This window comes from Bison bison, unplaced genomic scaffold (genome assembly GCF_000754665.1).
Source record: "Bison bison bison isolate TAMUID 2011002044 unplaced genomic scaffold, Bison_UMD1.0 scf7180017864145, whole genome shotgun sequence".
In the NCBI taxonomy this organism is placed as follows: domain Eukaryota; kingdom Metazoa; phylum Chordata; class Mammalia; order Artiodactyla; family Bovidae; genus Bison; species Bison bison.
The window spans coordinates 2,552,668-2,572,189 of NW_011494717.1; the positions used below are offsets into that span (position 1 = coordinate 2,552,668).

The 19,522-nt window shown below is 38.8% G+C and overlaps 2 protein-coding genes across 3 annotated transcripts in view; both read right to left on the reverse strand.

The window, feature by feature from the left end:
• Window positions 1-960: 960 nt before the first annotated feature.
• On the reverse strand, window positions 961-10,664 carry TTC32 (tetratricopeptide repeat domain 32). The gene is made up of 4 exons (XM_010840680.1): window positions 10,637-10,664; window positions 7,192-7,567; window positions 2,452-2,618; window positions 961-1,454 (listed from the first exon to the last, which is right to left on the reverse strand). The coding sequence occupies exons 1-4, from the start codon at window positions 10,662-10,664 to the stop codon at window positions 1,327-1,329; spliced, it is 699 nt and encodes a 232-aa protein (XP_010838982.1). The 3' UTR covers window positions 961-1,326.
• A 2,565-nt stretch (window positions 10,665-13,229) lies between these two features.
• WDR35 (WD repeat domain 35) overlaps window positions 13,230-19,522 on the reverse strand; it is a 52,070-nt gene continuing 45,777 nt past the window's right edge. For both annotated transcript variants that reach the window (XM_010840521.1, XM_010840520.1), the window contains 6 exons: window positions 19,082-19,192; window positions 18,037-18,201; window positions 16,823-16,963; window positions 15,690-15,846; window positions 14,707-14,947; window positions 13,230-14,193 (listed from right to left, as the gene is read on the reverse strand). In XM_010840521.1, coding sequence (XP_010838823.1) covers window positions 14,043-14,193; window positions 14,707-14,947; window positions 15,690-15,846; window positions 16,823-16,963; window positions 18,037-18,201; window positions 19,082-19,192 — 966 coding nt within the window. In that variant the 3' untranslated portion in view covers window positions 13,230-14,042. The remainder of the gene's footprint in view (window positions 14,194-14,706; window positions 14,948-15,689; window positions 15,847-16,822; window positions 16,964-18,036; window positions 18,202-19,081; window positions 19,193-19,522) is intronic.

Below are 19,522 nucleotides of genomic sequence, written 5' to 3' on the forward strand. Positions count from 1 at the left end.
TTAGGGCCATTTGCACCCCAGAACCATTTTTCCATAGCAATAATAAACTAGTTTGGGAGATTCACAGATGCAGGATCTGAATTTTTGAAAGCCAAAACTTCAACAATAAGACACACACACACACACAAATGTAGGTGAGACATGGCTGACTCTGGCTTGTTTTCCCTTCAAATTTTTCCCAGTTCAGGAAAGCTTCATCACAGCCTAATTGTTCCCTGGCAGCACCCAAATAGAACAGATTTTCAAAAAGCCCTCTATTTTCTAAGTGCTTTTCGTCAGTTTTTCACCTCTCTAACCACCCCCATTCCACTCAGAATTTATTATTCAGAGTTTGAACAGTGCTTGGCTTATATTGAGTATTCAGTAAATGTTGATGATGGTGAACATTACTGTCATTATCCAGAGACAGAAAACTATGCTTGATATTTAAAGCTTAACTACCTTATCGATGATTACTAGAGAAAAAAAAAATTTAAGTTGAATTCTTTCAAATGGCTCTCATGAAAGATGTTTATTGTTAAGCCCAATATTATGTCTCGCTAGCCTAGCTTTATAAAATAAGAGAGCTTTACTCTCAAAGTAAATGCCACGGGGAGAAAATGAGGAGGCAACTATTGTAGATTAAAAAACACAGAGACTTAACAACAGAACGCAGTGTTAACTTGACTGACTCCAGATCCCAAAAACAAAAATCTACACAAGACATTTTGGAAACAATTGGGGAATTCAAATATGGGCTGGGCATGGATGGTATTATAGAATTATTAGTTTTATTAGGTATTATAATGGTGTTGTGGCTATAAAGAAGGCTGTCTCTATTCTTAGTGCACGTCGAAATATTTAAGGGTAAAGTATGGTGATATCTGCAACTTATTTTCAAACAGTTCAGCACAAAAGTTATATATTTAAATACAGAGAATAAGCAAATGTGATACAATGCTAACAACTGGTGAATCTCAGTTAAAAGTTTAAAAGTGTTTATTGTACCATACTTCCAATTTTCTGATGAGGTAAAAATTTTTAAATAAAAAGTTGGGAATAAAAAACAGCAAAACAGTTTTCCTGAAGAAAATACTACACATTTCTTTAAACATTGTACTGTAATAAGATACAATTATACATTATTATTAATTATTTACACTTTATAAAAAGCATACCTACTCAACATAGTTACTCAACCTAAAGTCAATTACCTCAAGTATAGCATTTAACTTTCAGTGCTGATGCATGAATCTCTTTATCTTAAATATAAATCAAAACAGTTTAACATCAGCTTTCAATTAGAGACAAGGAGATGCCAGCCATTAGGATCATGAGTTAAAATTTTCAATAATTTCTTCTTTGCTTTTCTTCTTTGTCTAGAATAGTCTGTTTTAAGCTCAAAACAGCATCTTGAAATCCAGGATTTAAGTCTAATGCTTTCTTGAAATCTTCCAAAGCATCATCAAAGTATCCTGTATAAGAACCCACAGTGGGGTGGGGGGGGATGAAAAAAGAGGAAAAAAAGCTGAGTATTTCTATATATTATTCATAGGAAAGTTTGGATACACATACTCCTGCTTTTATATTTACAAGCTTTCAACCACTCTTACTAAAGGAATTTTTTCCTCTTGATAATGATATACGGATGTGTGTACCACAGTAACTTTGCACACCCTTATAGAACAATATACTTAAAATTAGTTATGGGCTACCTACGGGGATTTAACCGGTAAATACCTTAAATCGACACAAACTTTCAATAAAATATTCCCTATTTAATGTAATAACAGTAAAATTAAGAAACAGGAAATGAATATTATTTTTAACCCTTTAAATGAGAAACAATCCCCATAGTCCCCGTAGTCCCAAAATCTAAAATCCCTTTCCTATATATCGTCTCAAGTGGTGTTCCCTGGTGGCTCAGCTGGTAAAGAATCCACCTGCAATGCAGGAGACACCGGTTTGATCCCTGGGTTGGGAAGATCCCCTGGAGAAGGGCATGGCAACCCATTCCGGTATTCTTGCCTGGAGAATCCCATGGACAGAGGAGCCTGGCGGGCTGCAGACCATGGGGTCCCAAAGAATCGGACACAAAGAGTCGGGACACGACTGAGCAACTAAGCACAAACACAGCATGAGTGCCTTCAAAGGTTGTAACTCAGAAAAGCTGCACAGTGGATCAGGAGCATTACCCTCATTTCACAGCTGGGGACGCACAGGGACAAAGTAATGGGATGGCTCTCACTCCCGTGCCCGGCTGCAATTCCCACCCCAGTGCCCTGCTGCGGTCTCTAATACCCACTGAAAGCCTAAAATAAATTCAGGTACACTTCCTTTGTTCCTGGCTCTAAAACTAAATTTCACCTAAGTTTCACCCTGGATGATTACTCCATCCGTTTTACAACATTTGACAGATCTGAATTCACAAAATACTGTCAAAGACAAAAGGGGGAAGAAAGAACTTCTTACCCAGCCTATACAATATCAAGCCTCTGTTGTAATATGGAACTTCAAAACTGGGTTGGACTTCTATAGCAGATGTGTAGTCGTCCATGGCTTCGTAAAAATCAACCCTGAAGTACTTGATTTGCCCCCTGTTGTTAAATGCAGTAGCCAAATCCTCAGGGCTGCATTTGCTTTAAACAAAAAGTTCACATTAAAAACACAGTGTTACCCCTCGTTTCCACTTTCACTCTCTTTTGGGTATTGTCAAACTTCATAGCCTGTAACATGCAGTGTCGACACTGCAAAACCAAGCGGAAGAAACAGGGTAAGGAAATAAAGCCATGGCGTCAGTTTCTGTTTAATCCTGCTGTCTACTTTTGCAGGGTTGTTTAGCACTACAATGTCAATCTAAAAAGTGCGTTCATTTTACTGTGTGGTCAAAGCCCCTGTTCATTGTCACCGTGTTTTGCTGAATGTAATATTAAAATGATTGTTTAAAGCACATGCCAGTGGGGCAAAGAAGACAATTCAGAATTGAAATGAGCAAGGGGAGAAAGCCAGCCCAAAGTCCAAGTTCACTATGGCCATGTCATAAAATGAATCATCAGTTTTATCCTCAAGTTTTTTAAGGATCTTCAAACAGTGAGATTTGAAATCATTTTCCACCAGTAAAGAAAGAAAAGTCAGCCCTGAGTGAAAATCCAAGACACTGATCCCCAGGTGTGCTGTCTGAGGATGACCTGCCCTCCCTCCAGCCTCAGCCAACATTCTCCGGAGGCCAAACTGGCTTCCTGCTAGAAAGACATCACAGCTCAGGTCCACACTGGGACTCCAGTGTGTAGAACTGGCTCTGCATCTGAGGGTTCCGGAGGCTGCCCAAGGAGCTGTGAGCAAGCAGCCTTTCCTGTGAGGGGTTAGACATCCAGGCAGCTCTGACCAACCACCAGCTCAACAGGACACATCCCGACACAGCCCCACATACTACTTGTAAAAGGGCAAACCATCTACACAGAGAACTTCAATGGGCTCTGCAGAAAGATTCTGTTTTCCTTTCTTTTTTGCAAAGGGGACTCTCAAGTTTGAACCAAACAGGGAAGATGCAGGCTAAACTCATCTGTCAGTCTTCATTTAAGCTCCACAGAGCAAAATCTAGTTCTCAGAAAATATTTGTGACTGCAGTTAGTGTTACAAAAAGTTACTTCTCTAAACATCCTAATCCTTGAGATCTCAGGCACTGTAACTACTGCTGCCAGGAGGGGTACTCACAGCCTAGGGGGTCTCCTTCAAGTTGAAGTTTCCTACCAGTAGAGAGGAACCACTGCAATTTAGAAAACGCCTGTTTCTGTGAACTAGGACTGAGAGACTGGGTACACAGACACTTCAGGACGCCACAAGCACCACTGTGAAATCCTAGAGAACAAGGGGGACACTCCAATCACCGATCTCTGTTATGACACTAGCTGAACTGCTGCCCAGTAAAGAGTTTTAAGTAAAATGCAGCCTCAGGACTCAGTAAGGTTTTAATCATTAAATTTCTAAGCTTCAAAACTTTGTGATAGATGTCTTATTATCAGAGGATCATCAGATATTTAATTTAGAATTAGACCTCATTATAACAAATTCTAAAAGCCTATTCTCCATATGAAAATTGTTTCATATTTGAAAGACATGGGCTAACAGTTAAAGCCAAATTTTTTTAACATTGAGATTTTTGTAATGATAGTGTTTATTTTAATGGAATATAACCAAGTTACCTAATCCAAATGTAGTTTTTGTTTTTTTTTTTTGCACTTGCTAACTTTAGCAAAGAAAAAATATTTGGAAATAAAGTTGATGGCTAAGGTTGCACTTTTGGATATTAAAAGAAAATGTTATAAACCATTCAGAGTGGCAGGCATGCAAAGATTGCGAATACTGTTTCAAAATGATTCAGTGACTCATTATTTAAAAATAAACGAACTCTAAAAGATATATTTAAAGAAGAAAGTTGAAAATGATAGAATTCTGTTTAACCAGGAGCTCCTAGAAGAATTTAAAAACTATAAGAAAATGTGAAGGTTCATGCAGGCATGCTGAGCAATCTTCTACTAAACCATTGCAGATTTTCTTTCTTATGCTGGTAAGGGGCATAAATTAAATTTGCCACACAATAAATCTGTGCTCTCAGGCTGAGATGCACCAGGGAGAAGCTGTAACAATACTAGATGGCATCAATATGCTTATTGCTGATAAATCCTTTTCGAAACTTACTGCTGCTGCTGCTAAGTCGCTTCAGTCATGTCTGACTCTGTGTGACCCCGTAGACGGCAGCCACCAGGCTCCCCTGTCCCTGGGATTCTCCAGGCAAGAACACTGGAGTGGGTTGCCATTTCCTTCTCCAATGCATGAAAGTAAAAAGTGAAAGTGAAGTCGCTCAGTCGTGTCCAACCCCTAGCAACCCCATGGACTGCAGCCTAAAAAAGAAGCAGACTCATAGAGAACAAACTAGTGGTTACCGGTGGACAGACAGAAGGGGGAAGGGCAAAACAAGGAGAGGGGACTAAGAGGTACAAAACATTGGGTATAAAATATGCTACAAATGTATACTGTACAACACAGGAATATAGACCATATTTTATAATAGCTATAAATGAAGTATAACCTTAAAAAATTGTAAATCACTATACTGTACACCTGTATCATATTATACTGGAGAAGGAACTGGCAACCCACTCCAGTATTCTTGCCTGGAGAATCCAATGGACAGAGGACCTGGCGGCCTCCGGTCCACAGGGTTGCAAAGTGTCAGACATGACTAAAGCAACTTAGCACAGTCCAGCTAACATATCATATAGCAGCAACTACAATGAAAATTTAAAAATAAAAAAGTGTTTTAACCTACTAGATAAGTCTATTCTTCCAGCTTGAAACAAGAATAGAAAACTAAATTTTCTGTTTAATAATTTTGGGGGGAAGGTGTGGTATCATATTACTGCTTGTTCAAAACTATTAACTATTATTCTGGTGTATTATTGAAATGAGAAAGCCACTTAATTTTTCTGATTTAATTCCATGTGAGTTTAACAAACAGGAGAAGATTCTTGAGCCTCAAACACAAAACACAAGCTGGCATCTGGTCAAAAAAAAAAATCAAATCCCTGAAAGGAGGAGGGTGACAGAGCAGACAACTCAAACTGTCAAGAAAAACACTGCTCATTATCCCCTTTCTGTTCTTTTTTTCTCATCCTGGACCACTAACAACAAGAACCATTAACAAGAACAACAAAGGCAAATCTTGGAGTACAACAAACGCTTCGCATTCAAGCGTAAATATAAGATGCTTTGCCAGAGCAGGTGAGGTTGAGACAGGCTGAGAGCTGGGACTTAGGACCATTTGCTGCAGTGTTTGCACCTGGACAAACGTCTTCTCCAGCATCAAAATACAAAAACTATAAGGAACTGAAAATAATTGAGTGCATTTGCAGCTGGAGCCAGTTATGGATAAGAAGATACAAACCAAATAAAATCCCAACTGCCACTTCTGAAGTGCTGGAAGCAAAGACAGGGTGCCAGGAGCAGAAACAGGGTACTTCACATGTCCCCTACATTCAAAACCTTGGTCCAAAGAGGTGGGCAAACCACCTAAGCCACCCCACCAGCCTTCAAGACCCCTGGACACAATCCCAACTTCACCCCTTGCTCCAAGCAAGCAAGGGAAACTTAGTTTTTTTGCTCTGCTCTGCTGCAGCAGAGACCTCAATAAAGCTTGCCTGAATTCCGTGTCTGGCTTCTAATCAATTTCTCTTGTTTAGGGAAGGCCAGGAACCCTGGTCAGGATCAAGGTTGCTAATATCACAAAAAGAAAGATATTACATGCTCTCTGACAGAAGTACACAACACCTATAACAATATTCTCACCATAATTTTGGATCTGAATTCGATCAAACCTCAAGATTTAACTACCAACTCACAAGCGATGCATAAGACAGAGGACTATATTAAATGACATGGGGTGGGGGGTAAATCCAGAAGATCCAAAATATGGGAAAGTCTCAGGACATAGGACTGGATATCCTTTGGTGAGGATATCCTTCTCACCAAATAAACTGCAAGGGGAGAAAATGAAGGGGAGCCTTAAAGGCTTAGAAACTTGACGTGCATCCTGACTTGAACCAACCGCGAAAACACCAACCAGCCAAACAACTTTCATTGATCAAACAGGAAAATTCCAAATAATGACACTGGATTAATGACGTTAAGAATAATGATACTGTGGTTGCGTCTTTTTAAATCCTTTAACGGCTAGAAATGTATTCTGAGACATCCCTGGGTGAATAACCTGATACCCTGGGTGAAGTGACAATGCTTAAGCCCAGGGATGGTCACCTGGAGGTTCATTATACTATTTCCACATATTTAAATTTCTTTTCACACGTGAAAACCCAGAGCACCTGCTGTGATGTCGTGCGGTTTGAGTCGCGACGCTGTGCGCTCACGTGGCACCCGCGCGGCAACTCGCCCTCACCAGGTCTTGTTAAAGTGACAGGTGGGAAAAGCCCTATCCGCTCTAAGACTCCGGGTCAGCTAACATAGAGTCGGGACACCGTTCTCGGAGTCCCGGAGCAACGTGCGGAGGCCTGCGCTCCAGGCACGCTCCCTCACCGCCTTTCTGTAAAGAACAAACGTCCGGCCGCTGGACGGGTGAGTGCCAGAGGCCGAGTAAAGCGGGGCCCTTGCCGTCCACCTTCCGGAGACCCCGCTGTCCCCACTTCTCGCGATACTTACCTCCCGCGTGCTGCTCCCCCCGAAGCTGCACAGGCGCACTGGCGAATGTAAGCGGAGTACAGCGCCTCGGCCTCTGCGTATTCACCTTTCTTGAAATGAGCCTGGGCTAGTGCAAGGGCTGCGGGACTTTCCTGGCCTTGCTGCCCGTCCGTGGCGGTTGGGGGCCTAGCTTTCCTTGTGGAACTGGGGGTTGATTTCTGCGCGATTAGAGACGACAACCCACAGCACTTCCGCACCTTGGAATTTAACTCGGCAAAAATCCTTGGCCAGAGCAGCCGAAGAATTTTGTGTCTTCCGAGGACCCGTCGTCTCGCGAGATCGGTGACGCTCCTGGCGGAACGCTCCGGAATTTCAGGAAAGCTTAAGCAGACGCAGCCTTGGCAAGTGCGCTTCTGCTATAGCTGCTGGTCCCGGTTGCCTGATCTCCAGAAAAGCAGTAGCTTGGTAGTCCCAAACTGGTTTCTAAGGCTGTGGTCAGGTGGTGCAAGGAGCTTGCCCTTCGCTACAGCGAATGGGGGTGGGGATGGGGATGGGGCATGGGGATGGGGGTGGGGGGGATACATACACACACTGTACATGTATATTTCCAGAATATACAGAGAATTTCTAAACTTCAGTTTTTCCAGAGTGGGTGTACTACTTTGCATTTCCACCAGCTATGCATTGGCCTTTAAGTTACTCCGTATCATCACCAACATTTGTCAGTTTCGATCCTAGCTATTATAGTGGGTGTGTAGAGATACCTCCGTTTTCTTCTAAATTTTACTAAATTGTGAGTAGAATAACCAAATAAATGAGTAGATAAAGTAGTAACTGTTTTAATGTCTTTTTCTTTTAGAAAAAATCTTAAAAACGAGATTATGAAGAAAATTTACATAAGTTTCACCCCCGTTTTTTCTTCTAAATTCAATTAAAATGTAAATTAATGCCTTTTTAAAAAAAAAAAAAGTTATTAAGACTATTTTTACTTTCTCATGTATACTCTTTATGTACTTTTGAAGTTTTCTACCATGAACATGTAAAATACTCAAAAACTATTAAGTGCTCTTTTTTTTTTTTTTTTTTAATGAACTGAGAAAATGGTAAAAATAAACAGTAGGGGGCAACATAATATTGCTATTTTCATTTTAGAAGCACAGTAGTAATACTTTGGAGCTATAACATCGAATTAGGAACTCTTGATTTTTCATTAAAAGTCTGGTAACAATTTTCCCCCCATTTCTAAATGTGGACTCTAGATGACCTCTTAAGGAGTTATTCGCTGCAACCTCCAGTCACCAGACATTTGCCTAAGTTGTTTTCCTCTGGGTAGCAAAGGTGATACTCTGTACCTTTTATTGTACCTCCCGTCTCTTTCTCCCTTTATCCACTCTGGAGCCCAATGCCCATCATCCCAACCCCCACCAAAATACTTAAATCAAAAGAAGACAAATTATCGTGTTATCATAAATTACAGATAAAACAGGATAAGTACAATTTTACCTCAGCATTTATTTTTATATTTTTCACTGAATGCCACATAAAATCTAAGATCTCAGCTTTTAGAATACAAAAAGATAATTGCAAATTATATGTTAGCAGAAACATAGGTATATATATAATTAGCATTTGTGCATGATAGCAGGACAATAATGCTATGTTACTTATTTGTATAGCTTTGTCAGTCAGGTCCTACCTTGCTACTTTGAAACTTAACGTAATGTTCAGGCCAAGTTTTGTGATAAAAAGAAGCATTACTTAAAGGGAGTCAGTTCGTGTTTATTACAGAAAGAGAACATTCATCATAATGCCTCATTCTGTCTATACAAATTCCCTCCACATATTTGTTATATATGACAATTTTGCTTCTCTTTGCCCCTTTCATCAGAAGAGAGTTATCTGGAAATTTCCTTCATGTTAAATATTTAAAACCAATTGAGTCAATTTGTACTGGGAGTCTTTTTCTAGCACCATTTTCAAGCAGGACAAAGATCTATCTGTCCCCAAAACATTATGACAGATCACTAAAACATTCACAGATATAAATCCCAAGTAGTCATAAGCTCTTAAAACAGATATGTCAGTATATATATATGAATATGAAGCATGTGGGTATATGTATGTGTGTGCTGCTGCTGCTAAGTCGCTTCAGTCGTGTCCGACTCTGTGTGACCCCATAGACGGCAGCCCACCAGGCCCCGCCGTCCCTGGGATTCTCCAGGCAAGAACACTGGAGTGGGTTGCCATTTCCTTCTCCAGTGCATGAAAGTGAAAAGTGAAAGTGAAGTTGCTCAGTCGTGTCCGACTCTTATCGACCCCATGGACTACAGCCACTAGGCTCTTCCGTCCATGGGATTTTCCAGGCAAGAGTACTGGAGTGGGGTGCCATTGCCTTCTCCAATGTATGTAAGTATATATAAAAACACATACATTTACATATGTGATAATTACGTGTACAAGGTAGGAGAAGTTGTTTTTAAAGGTTTTGGTTTCTGTGTTAAACAGACCAAGAGGTAGTGACAATAACTCAGAATCTGTCTGAAATAACTAGTTGGAAGAAAAATTTTAGGGCTTAGGTAGCAAGGAATTAGTGGTAAATGAGAAGGCTCCAAAAGAAACTTCCCAAAAGAAACGTTAGGAAAAGTCTGAGGATCAATAGCTGATTTGGAATTGAAGCAAATGGGAATGTAATCAACAAGTCACAGGAAGGACTGGAGAACGACAATCTAACTTAAGAGTTCTCAGCCGATTTCTGGGATGAGAAAGGGAAAAAAGAGAGATTCAGGCAGTAGGACCAAGGACCAAAAATCACAACTCTGAACATGCAGTCCTGAAGGAATCCTTAAACCTACATCTCTGAAAATTTCTCTCTCATTGATGAAGTATAGTTTCATTCCTGAAAATAGAAAATCTTGTGGGAAGATGTAGTTACCTTTAACAGGAGATATATCCTTTAGGGCTGATGTCTTTGTTAGGATGCTGTTTTCTTTTTTTTAACCTAGGGAAGATTTGCTTTTTTAAAAAATTTTATTCTATATTATAGTTTGTTAACAATGTTGTGTTAGTTTCAGGTGTACAGCAAAGTGATCCGGTTATACATATTACATTTATTCTTTTTTTTTTAATTCTTTTCTCCATTTAGGGCTTCCCTTGTGGCTCAGCTGGTAAAGAATCCACCTGCAATGCAGGAGACCAGGGTTTGATCCCTGGGTTGGGAAGATCCCCTGGAGAAGGGAAAGGCTACCCACTCCAGTATTCTGGCCTGGAGAATTCCATGGACTGTATAGACCATGGGGTGACAAAGAGTTGGACCCAACTGAGTGACTTTCACTTTCACTTTTCCCCATTTAGATATTACAGAATATTAAGCAGAGTTTCCTGTGCTATACATAGGTCCTTGTTGGTTATCTGTTTTAAATATAGCAGTGTGTAGGTATCAATCTCAAACTTCCAATCTATCTCTCACCTCTCCCACCCTTCCCCCGGATAACCATAAGTTTGTTCTCTAAGTCTGTGAGTCTGTTTTATAAGTAAGTTCATTTGTATCATTTTTCTAGATTCTACATATAACAATATCATACGATATTTGTCTTTCTAGGATGTTATTTTCTGATTTGGGGGAATACTATATTTTGTCATAGAAGAAAACAAATGAGATTGATGAAACACACTGTTAAAATTAGATAAGTTAGAAACTTATAAGATATGTTATACAAAGTAAATACAGCATATTTGTGTGACTCTACCTAATATTGGGCTTCCCAGGTGGCTCAGATGACAAAGAATCTGCCTGCAATGCAGGAGACAGGGGTTCGATCCCTGAGTTGGGAAGATCCCCTGGAGGAGGACATGGCAACCCACTCCAGTATTCTTGCCTGGAGAATCCCCACGGACAGAAGAGTTTGGCGGGTTACAGCCCATGGTGTTTCAAAGAGTCAGACGCAACTGAGTGACTAAGCACAGCACAGCATACTTGATATTGATGAGGCGCTAAGATCCAAAAGGTAACCAAGGCACTAAGTATTCATGGCTCACTGGGTATGCATGAGGCTTAGAACATGCTCAGTATGTGTGAGGTCTCGATTCAGTTACCCACCGATGACACTTGTCCTCTACCCAGGAAACACAACTGAATCCATGACTGCTCAGCAGTCCCAGTGGCACCTACAGCTGGGACCAGGGAAACCTGCCTCCTCCTCAGAGCAAGTGTGCCTCACTGGCCTCAGGCACATTCTACTTGACAGAGTTCCCCAATCTCAACTGCGGTCCTCTTCCTGGCCACACCACTGGGGGAAGCTGGTGAGGAAGAGATAGAGTGAGGACATAGAACAGTACATAATTCAGGAGTCGGGAACTGGAATCCGTGTACCTGACTGGCATCCTTCACTAACAGTGTTAATCTCTCCCATCACTTTCTCCTTGTTCCTCACTGTGTACGTTAAGTTGATTCAGTAAACCATGTGACTTAAGCATCATTTTTTGGTGTGTAATCCTTTGTGTTCCGTGAATGGCTTGCCTGGTACTGTATTTGGAGGCTACCATTATATCAAGGTAACTTCCCACAAGGCACATGAACACAGAGACTTAGAAGACCTGGTCTTCTCGTTTTAACTAGGCACAGCAACCCACTATCTACATGAACTCATTTAAGCTCCAAACCTCTTCTCATAGCTCACTATTCTCTATCTGCTACATGCCTAACTTGTCTCTAAAGGACCAAAAACATAACACATTTGGATTAACTAACTTCAGTACTGAAGCTGCTATAACAATGTTGTATATTTCTCTTTATTGCCTCTACTAAATGTCAAAGTTCAGCAAATAATCTTGATAAAATAGTGCTAAAGTCTGGTTTGCAGCCACAGAATAAAAAGATGTAAGTTCATGGGAAATAGAGAACATTATTAGCTATCTTTAACATGTAAGAAATTATGCATGACTGATAACAGTTTTTCTTTTTAAAATTAATGACAGTAAATCAAAACAGGTACTTATTGAGAATCACTTCCCAAACCCAAGACTTGTTTAGATAAAAGGTCCAGCTTAGTGACAATGTTTCAGCTAAAACTATAACTACAAACTGGATGTTTTCTATAAATTTACATCATTATAAATAGAGACAAGTGTTCTGCACAATATTATGAAGAGTACATGCCAATTGCCATCTCTTAGATGAAACTAAGAAAGTGGGTAAAAAGGAAAAGATATAAAAAATAAGCTATTAGGGTTTCCCTGCTGGTCCAGTGGTTAAGACTTTGTCCTGAAATGCAGGGGACACCAGTTCAATCCCTGGTCCAGGAAGATCCCGCATGCTGTGGAGCAACTAAGCCTGTGTACTGAGCCTGCATTCTGGAGGCCATGAGCCACAACTACTGAGCCCACATGCAGCAACTACTGAAGCCTACAAGCCCCAGTGCCTGCGCTCTGCCAACGAAAGAAGCCGCTGCAGTGAGAAGCCTGCATACCACAGCTAGAGAGTAGCCCCCACTTTCCGCAACTAGAGAAAGCTTGGATGCAGCAACGATGACCCAGTGCAGCTATGAAAATAAAAAATAAATTTTTAAAAAGCTATTAGAAACAATTCAAATTGTAAAAACAAAAGCAAAAAGTCTTTAAATGCCTCTTTATCACTTCTGAAAGTAAAACAGAGAACACTTTCAATGCTTATTTAATTAAACATGACTAGAAATAGAGCTCATTTCAGTGTTACAATTGTTTAATCTCCCTCTGGGCTTGCCAGGTGGTGCTGGTGATAAGGAATCCACCTGCCAGTACAGGAGACATGGGTTCGATCCCTGGGTTGGGAAGATCCCTTGGAAGAGGGCATGGCAACCCACTTCCAGTATTCTTGCCTAGAGAATCCCATGGACAGAGGAGCCTGGCGGGCTACAGTCCATGGGGTCACAAAGAGTCAGGCACAACTGAGTGACTGAGCACACACGCACACCATCTCCTACTACAGGTTATGTCAATTCCCTAAATTCAACTCTGCTCCATTCTCACGCTTCCCCATCCCTCTCCATCAAAAATGTTTAATGAATTAGTAACCCTGACACTGTGAGAAAATTTTTTTATTTGGAATATTTCCATAGTATAATACCCAGCCACAAAAATAGATAGGCAGATAATACAGTCAATTTCTAAATATATGAAAATCAGCATCATTATTTCAGTTATATTTTTACACAAAATTATATATATACATAACATGTCTATGTGTATATATTATTGGGTTTTGTTTTTTTTCTTCCGTTCCTGATCTCTGTCTTGAACAGAGGTCAGCTTCAGTCCTTCCAACTTCCAGAGCATAGCCTTATAAGACTACTGCTCTTCCAGACCCATGCCTCACTGCCTATACCATTAGTGATCCGAGAGTAGGCATCTGTGGTGCACCCTGCCCTTCCTCTTGGACCCTGGGACTGTTCCAGGGACGGGCACTGATCCCAGCCTGGCCATTGAGCAATTTTTTTCCCCTTCATTTCAAACTTGAATTAAGAGTGGGAGTCCCTTCCTATGGTGGAGATGGTAATATGCTGTATTTCCTGATACATGAAGAAAGCCAGTCTGGTGTTTCCACATCTCACAGCTTAATTTTTATCTTACCGTTTATGAAAATCCAAAAGAATGGCCTAACAGAGTTGCCCCACCACATGCAGATGACCTTCTCTTTACTCATTCTGTCTCAATCATGGATTTCTCAACAGCTGACCCAAAGTTCAGAAGACAGTGAGGCGTAACCAGTTTCTGTCATATATATATATATACATTTGTATAAAAATACAACTCTGAAATGATGCTGCTTTTTTTACATAAACTATATGGAATCAACCTTATTATATAAACTCTCCCGGTATATGCAGTTTGTCAGTTCTTCATCCCACTGCACTATGGCATAAGGGACAGAAGTTGTAGTTATTTATTTCCTGAGCCAGGACACAATGCTTACACACACTGCACATCCAGAATTGATATTCAGTAATTGGGCTTCCTGTGGCCACACACGTCGGCAGTTTCCCTTCACCTCTGTAAAAATAAGAGGAGAAAGAATTACACTTTAAAATGTCTAATCACTTAAGACCTTATTTATTATACTAAAAAAACCCTGAACAATGTAAAACATTTCAAGGCAAATTTCAAATAAAAACTTTTCTTGCAATGAGAAATCATTAATATACTATTAAGACTAAAGAAAATAGGCTTTGAGTACAATGTTAAGGTGGCTTGTTGTTTAGTCGCTCAGTGGTGTCAGAATCTTTGTGACCCCATGATCTGTAGTCCACCAGGTTCCTCTGTTTGTGGGATTTTCCAAGCAAGAATACTGGAACGGGCTGCCATTTCTTTTCTCCAGGGTATCTTCCCAACCCAGGAATTGAACCATTTCCTGCACTGCAGGTGGATTCTTTACTGCTGAGCCACCAGGGATTTAAGGTATGACACTTTAAAATTTAGTGATTTCATCATTATACTACACTATTTAGATATTTAGATATAAAAATCTATATAAAAATGACATCTACTAATTACAATTGGCCCTACCCTTCAAGAAGGCCGTCCAATTCGGATTTTCTGTTATCTTTCGGAGTATGTTTGGTGAAGATTTCTAGAGCAAGATCTTCATATTGCTGCTTCTGTTCTGAACTGAGGGTCTCTAAAGATTCGAGTTTAATAAAAGCTTTTGAACAAGTACCAAAAGCTCTACTGGCACACGCACAGAGTGCTAACAGAGAGTAGATCTCAACTGCAGGGATGATGTCTTCATAGTCTCTCAGGTGAAGAGCTAGGAAAGAGAAGGCAATTTGGATTGTGTAAAGCAATAACGCCATCGTGAACATGCATGGGGAAGAATGTTAGGCTGGCTCAGTTTAACCCACATGAATGTTAGCAAAGTTAACGAAAACAATGGTAGGTGATCAGAGAACTAGTAGGGGAAGTAGACCACATGACCACCACGTTCTGTAACACGAGCCAACAGCTCAGGGCCTATAAAAATTACCACCACCAAATGACGCACATGGCTGCACCACTTAGAAATATACGAAAAATTATTGGTGTCAAAATACACTGCAGATATAAATATAAATATATATATATTATAATTGTATAATTTTATGTTTTATATTTATAAAACATATAAAACATTTATATGTTCCATATAAATATGTTAGAAATTTCTGTGGATTCTCAAAACAATATCATGTTTCTTTTTGTTTAAAAACAAAAAGTGAAGTATGAAATCATATGTTTTCTCTTTGTGTTTCTTTGAACAAACTATCGCTTCTCAGTCTGTCTTATTGAAAAAATAGAACTTTGAGAAAAAAGGAAGTGAAACTGAGTCTCTAAGTTATCAGCTCAGATAATTTATTTTGATTACCATATCCTATCTTCACAGGCTACAGGGCATGGCCAAAAAAGAAAAAAGTGTTATTGAGGTTAATATAAGAGTAACTTGAAGGAGTTTGCCCTTCATCTTCAATTTATGACTTCTTAGACATGTTGCATATATGAGTTAATACACCCACCTGTCTTCAGTGCAGTGTCAACATAGCCCTCGTAGAGCTGTCTTTGTGCTAGTATGAAAAAGTGGTAAGCCTCAGCCCCTCTCCAAGCATTATCAGTGAAACGACTACTTGTCGACAGAACTTCTTCTTCCAGCAAACCAGCCAAAGCAGAAGTGGCCTACAAATAAAGCAGACCCGCATCTGCTGTCAACACAAATCTAACAACAGTCCTTCCAATAGAGATGATTTCTGAAACTGTTATACGTTAAAATATCTAGGGAAGGGGACTTCCCTAGTGTTCCAGGGGAAAAGAGTCCGTGCTCCCACTGCAGGGGGCCCAGGTTTGATTCCAAATGGCAACCCACTCCGGTGTTCTTGCCTGGAGAATCCCATGGACGGAGAAGCCTGGTAGGCTGCAGTCCATGGGGTCGCACAGAGTCGGACACGACTGAAGCGACTTAGCAGCAGCAGAGGAACTAAGATCTCACATACCACAACTAAGTCCACGAATCCTAACTACTGAGCCTGTGCACTACACCACAATGAAGACCCAGCACGGCCAAAATAAATAATAATAAATGAATAAATTAGCATATTTCATCATTACAGAACTGTCACCACAGACTTCTCTATTATAATTCATACTTTGTTAAACTGACATGATCAAATTTGTTCTTCAGTTTTACTGAGGTGTAATCAACAAATCAAATTGTAAGATATTTTAAGTGTAGATTGTGGTCATTTTATATACGGATATATTGTGAAAGGATTCTCTTCCCCAAGAAATGATCAAATTTTTAAACAGAATTGATTAAATTTTATGTTAATACAACACTCATTCACAATTTAAAAAATACACATATGTCTAGGGAAGCTTTTAAAACTCCCTGATTAGAAAGGATTTACCAAGAAAGGAATTAAGCAAAGAGTACAGATTAGTAAAAAAAAAAATCATGTTCAATATTTCCAAGTTGAGATGTCTAAATGTGAGTACTAATTCTAAATCATTTATTCTTTTTCCTCATATCATTTAAGAAAATAAATGCAAACAAATACATTAAATGGTCTATCCATAAAGGTAAGTTTGATCATTTTGGGGTTTTTTTCCCTTAAATGCTTCACATGACTTAACATTACTTAATATTGCACCTTACCTCTGAGCTCTTTCCTTTAACTTTGCCTCGTTGGGCGTTCTTAATTTGCTCGTGGTACTGCTCTATAAGTAAAGCTGACAGTACATAGAGCTTCTTCACACGTAAAGGTTTAGTTCTTTTCTTTGCCTCTTCATCTGCAATCTTTAAATATTTAAAGAGTTGGGGGAAGATATTTCTTAATCTATGTTTGTACAAATGTTCTCATTTCTGAAATCTGATTCTCTAAAAAGAGGAGGAAAGTCAGTAGGGTGGAATATAAGTACTATCCGTTTATGACAAATATTTTAAAACACATTTTCTTTTCCTTAGTACTGATAAGTAATTAGTTATTTCCTTAGTATTTAGCCATTGGAATTAGACTGCAAAACAATTTTAGAAAATAACAGATGCTGATAAATAATTAAGTCAGAGTGAAGAAAGCTTTCATTGAAAGGGTAGTATTTTATATAACAGATTTTTTTTTTAATAATTTTCAAGTACCTAGAGATAAGATGGCTTTACCATGGTATATCTCCAGGAATTTAAATCTGTTTAAATGATTCAGAAGGAAATTTTTCCTTTGTCATTAAATCAAATGGTAAAAGAATAGAGCAGAATGTAAAATTTGCTTACGTTAATTCCATACTAGTCATGTTCCCTCCAAATGCCTACTATGAAAAGTGTAACATCTTTAAAACTTGCACATTTAAAAGGACTTGATGCTTGGGGCTGGTGCACTGGGACGACCCAGAGGGATGGTATGGGGAGGGAGGAGGGAGGAGGGTTCAGGATGGGGAACACATGTATACCTGTGGCAGATTCATTTCGATATTTGGGAAAACTAATACAATATTTTAAAGTTTAAAAATAAAATTAAATTAAAAAAAATAAATAAAAATAAAAGGACTTGAAAATTTATTATCAACGGGATTTAATTTCCAGTTACGGAAACTTGTACTTTATAGTAGCCGAAAATTCTCTAATTGTTAACTTCAGTATTAAGTAAATATACAGTTGTTTAGGAATCAGTAAGGTGCTAAAATTAATAAACAGCCTTTTTAGTAAAAGGTAATACTACTAAGATAATACATAGTTATACTATGATAGTAATAAAATGAGAGGGATCTTGCTATAACAAATATTTGTTTCCAAAGAATGGAAAATATATTCTTTAGTATATAAGAAAACATTGGTAACTAAAACAAATCAAATACTCACCAAGATTATTACATTACCTTAAACATCAGCTTGGCAGCATCATAAAAGTAATTGGCTTTCCGATAGAGTTCTATGGCATCAAGGATTTTATTCTTTTCCAATAAATGAGATGCATACCTTGCTAACAGGGAACCAATTTCTTTCATATTATGACTTTTAGCCAATTCAACAGCTTTGTTCCACTTGGGGAAAATATATACAACATACAATTACCCAAGCATTTACCGTCCGATACGTCTAAAAATACATACAATAAAGCTTTAAATTTCTAATAATAAACACTATATCAAAATTTAAAACTGGTATATAAATTTTTTTAAATCAGAGGAATTATAAATTTTAGAAGTTAAACATGCAAAATAATCAAATGATCTAAGATTGATGTGCTTAAGGAGCATATCTGAAAAAGAAAGAATCAAAGTTTATAGTCATATTAATCTTATAATTCTAATTTTGCACAAACTATGAGCAAGAAAAAGATACGTTTATAGTAAAAAAATATGGAATTTCAGTTAAGAAAATATCCTATCAGATTTAACATTTTTATAAAGCAAATGGAGCTTTATAAAATACTTTAAGAAAATGCTTAAAAGAATACATTGATAGTGAACAATTTCAACAATTCTGCATTTTCATTTTAGTTAAATTCCAGCTCTTAAAAATATCAAATATATGTTTTCTATAAGGAAAAGAAAATAGATTTGCCAAAATAAATATTGATAAAGTAACTCAATTCCTTCCTCTTGCAATGACCATTAACTGGTCCTTCTTTGGAAACAAAACACAACCCTAATAAAATGCAGAAAATTGTGAAATGACTTCCAGACAAAACTTGCCAGACTAAAAGCACAGGGTTTTTCTGGTTCCCATACTGAGTTAGTTATGAGGTGGTCACCCTTAATGGTAGCACTTCAAGAGGTAAATGCAAATTCTGACATTTTCTCAGTCCTCAACCAAATAAACAAATATCTGGCTCCTTTCACAAAATCTGTCTCAAGCTTTCCAACCCTTGTCCTGGCAACAGTCTTTACAACATCACTCTGGTGACTTTCAGCTCCTTACTTGGTTGAGATGCACACAGGTATCCACTGCTGCCTTAGGCTGATTACATTTCAAAAATGCAGTCACTGCTTGTTCACACATTCCAACTCTCACAAACATCTGTGCTATTTCCTGTGGACAAAACATTACCATCAGATTTCACAGACCAAGGAAATCACTTACATTTCAACTTATAAAACTCCATAAGAATATTACAATTACTGGTAGCAACAATAATTTTTCTTTTAAATGGACATAGGGGCAGAGGCTACAAACCAAAAAGGATACTAAGGCATCTGCTCAGAAAGATCCCCTGGAGAAGGAAATGACAACCCACTCCAATATTCTTGCCTGGGAAATCCCATGGACAGAGGGGCCTGGAGGGCTACAGTCCATGGGGTCACAAAGAGTACAACACAACTTAGTGACTATACAGCAAACAGCATAGTAATATTTCTTTTA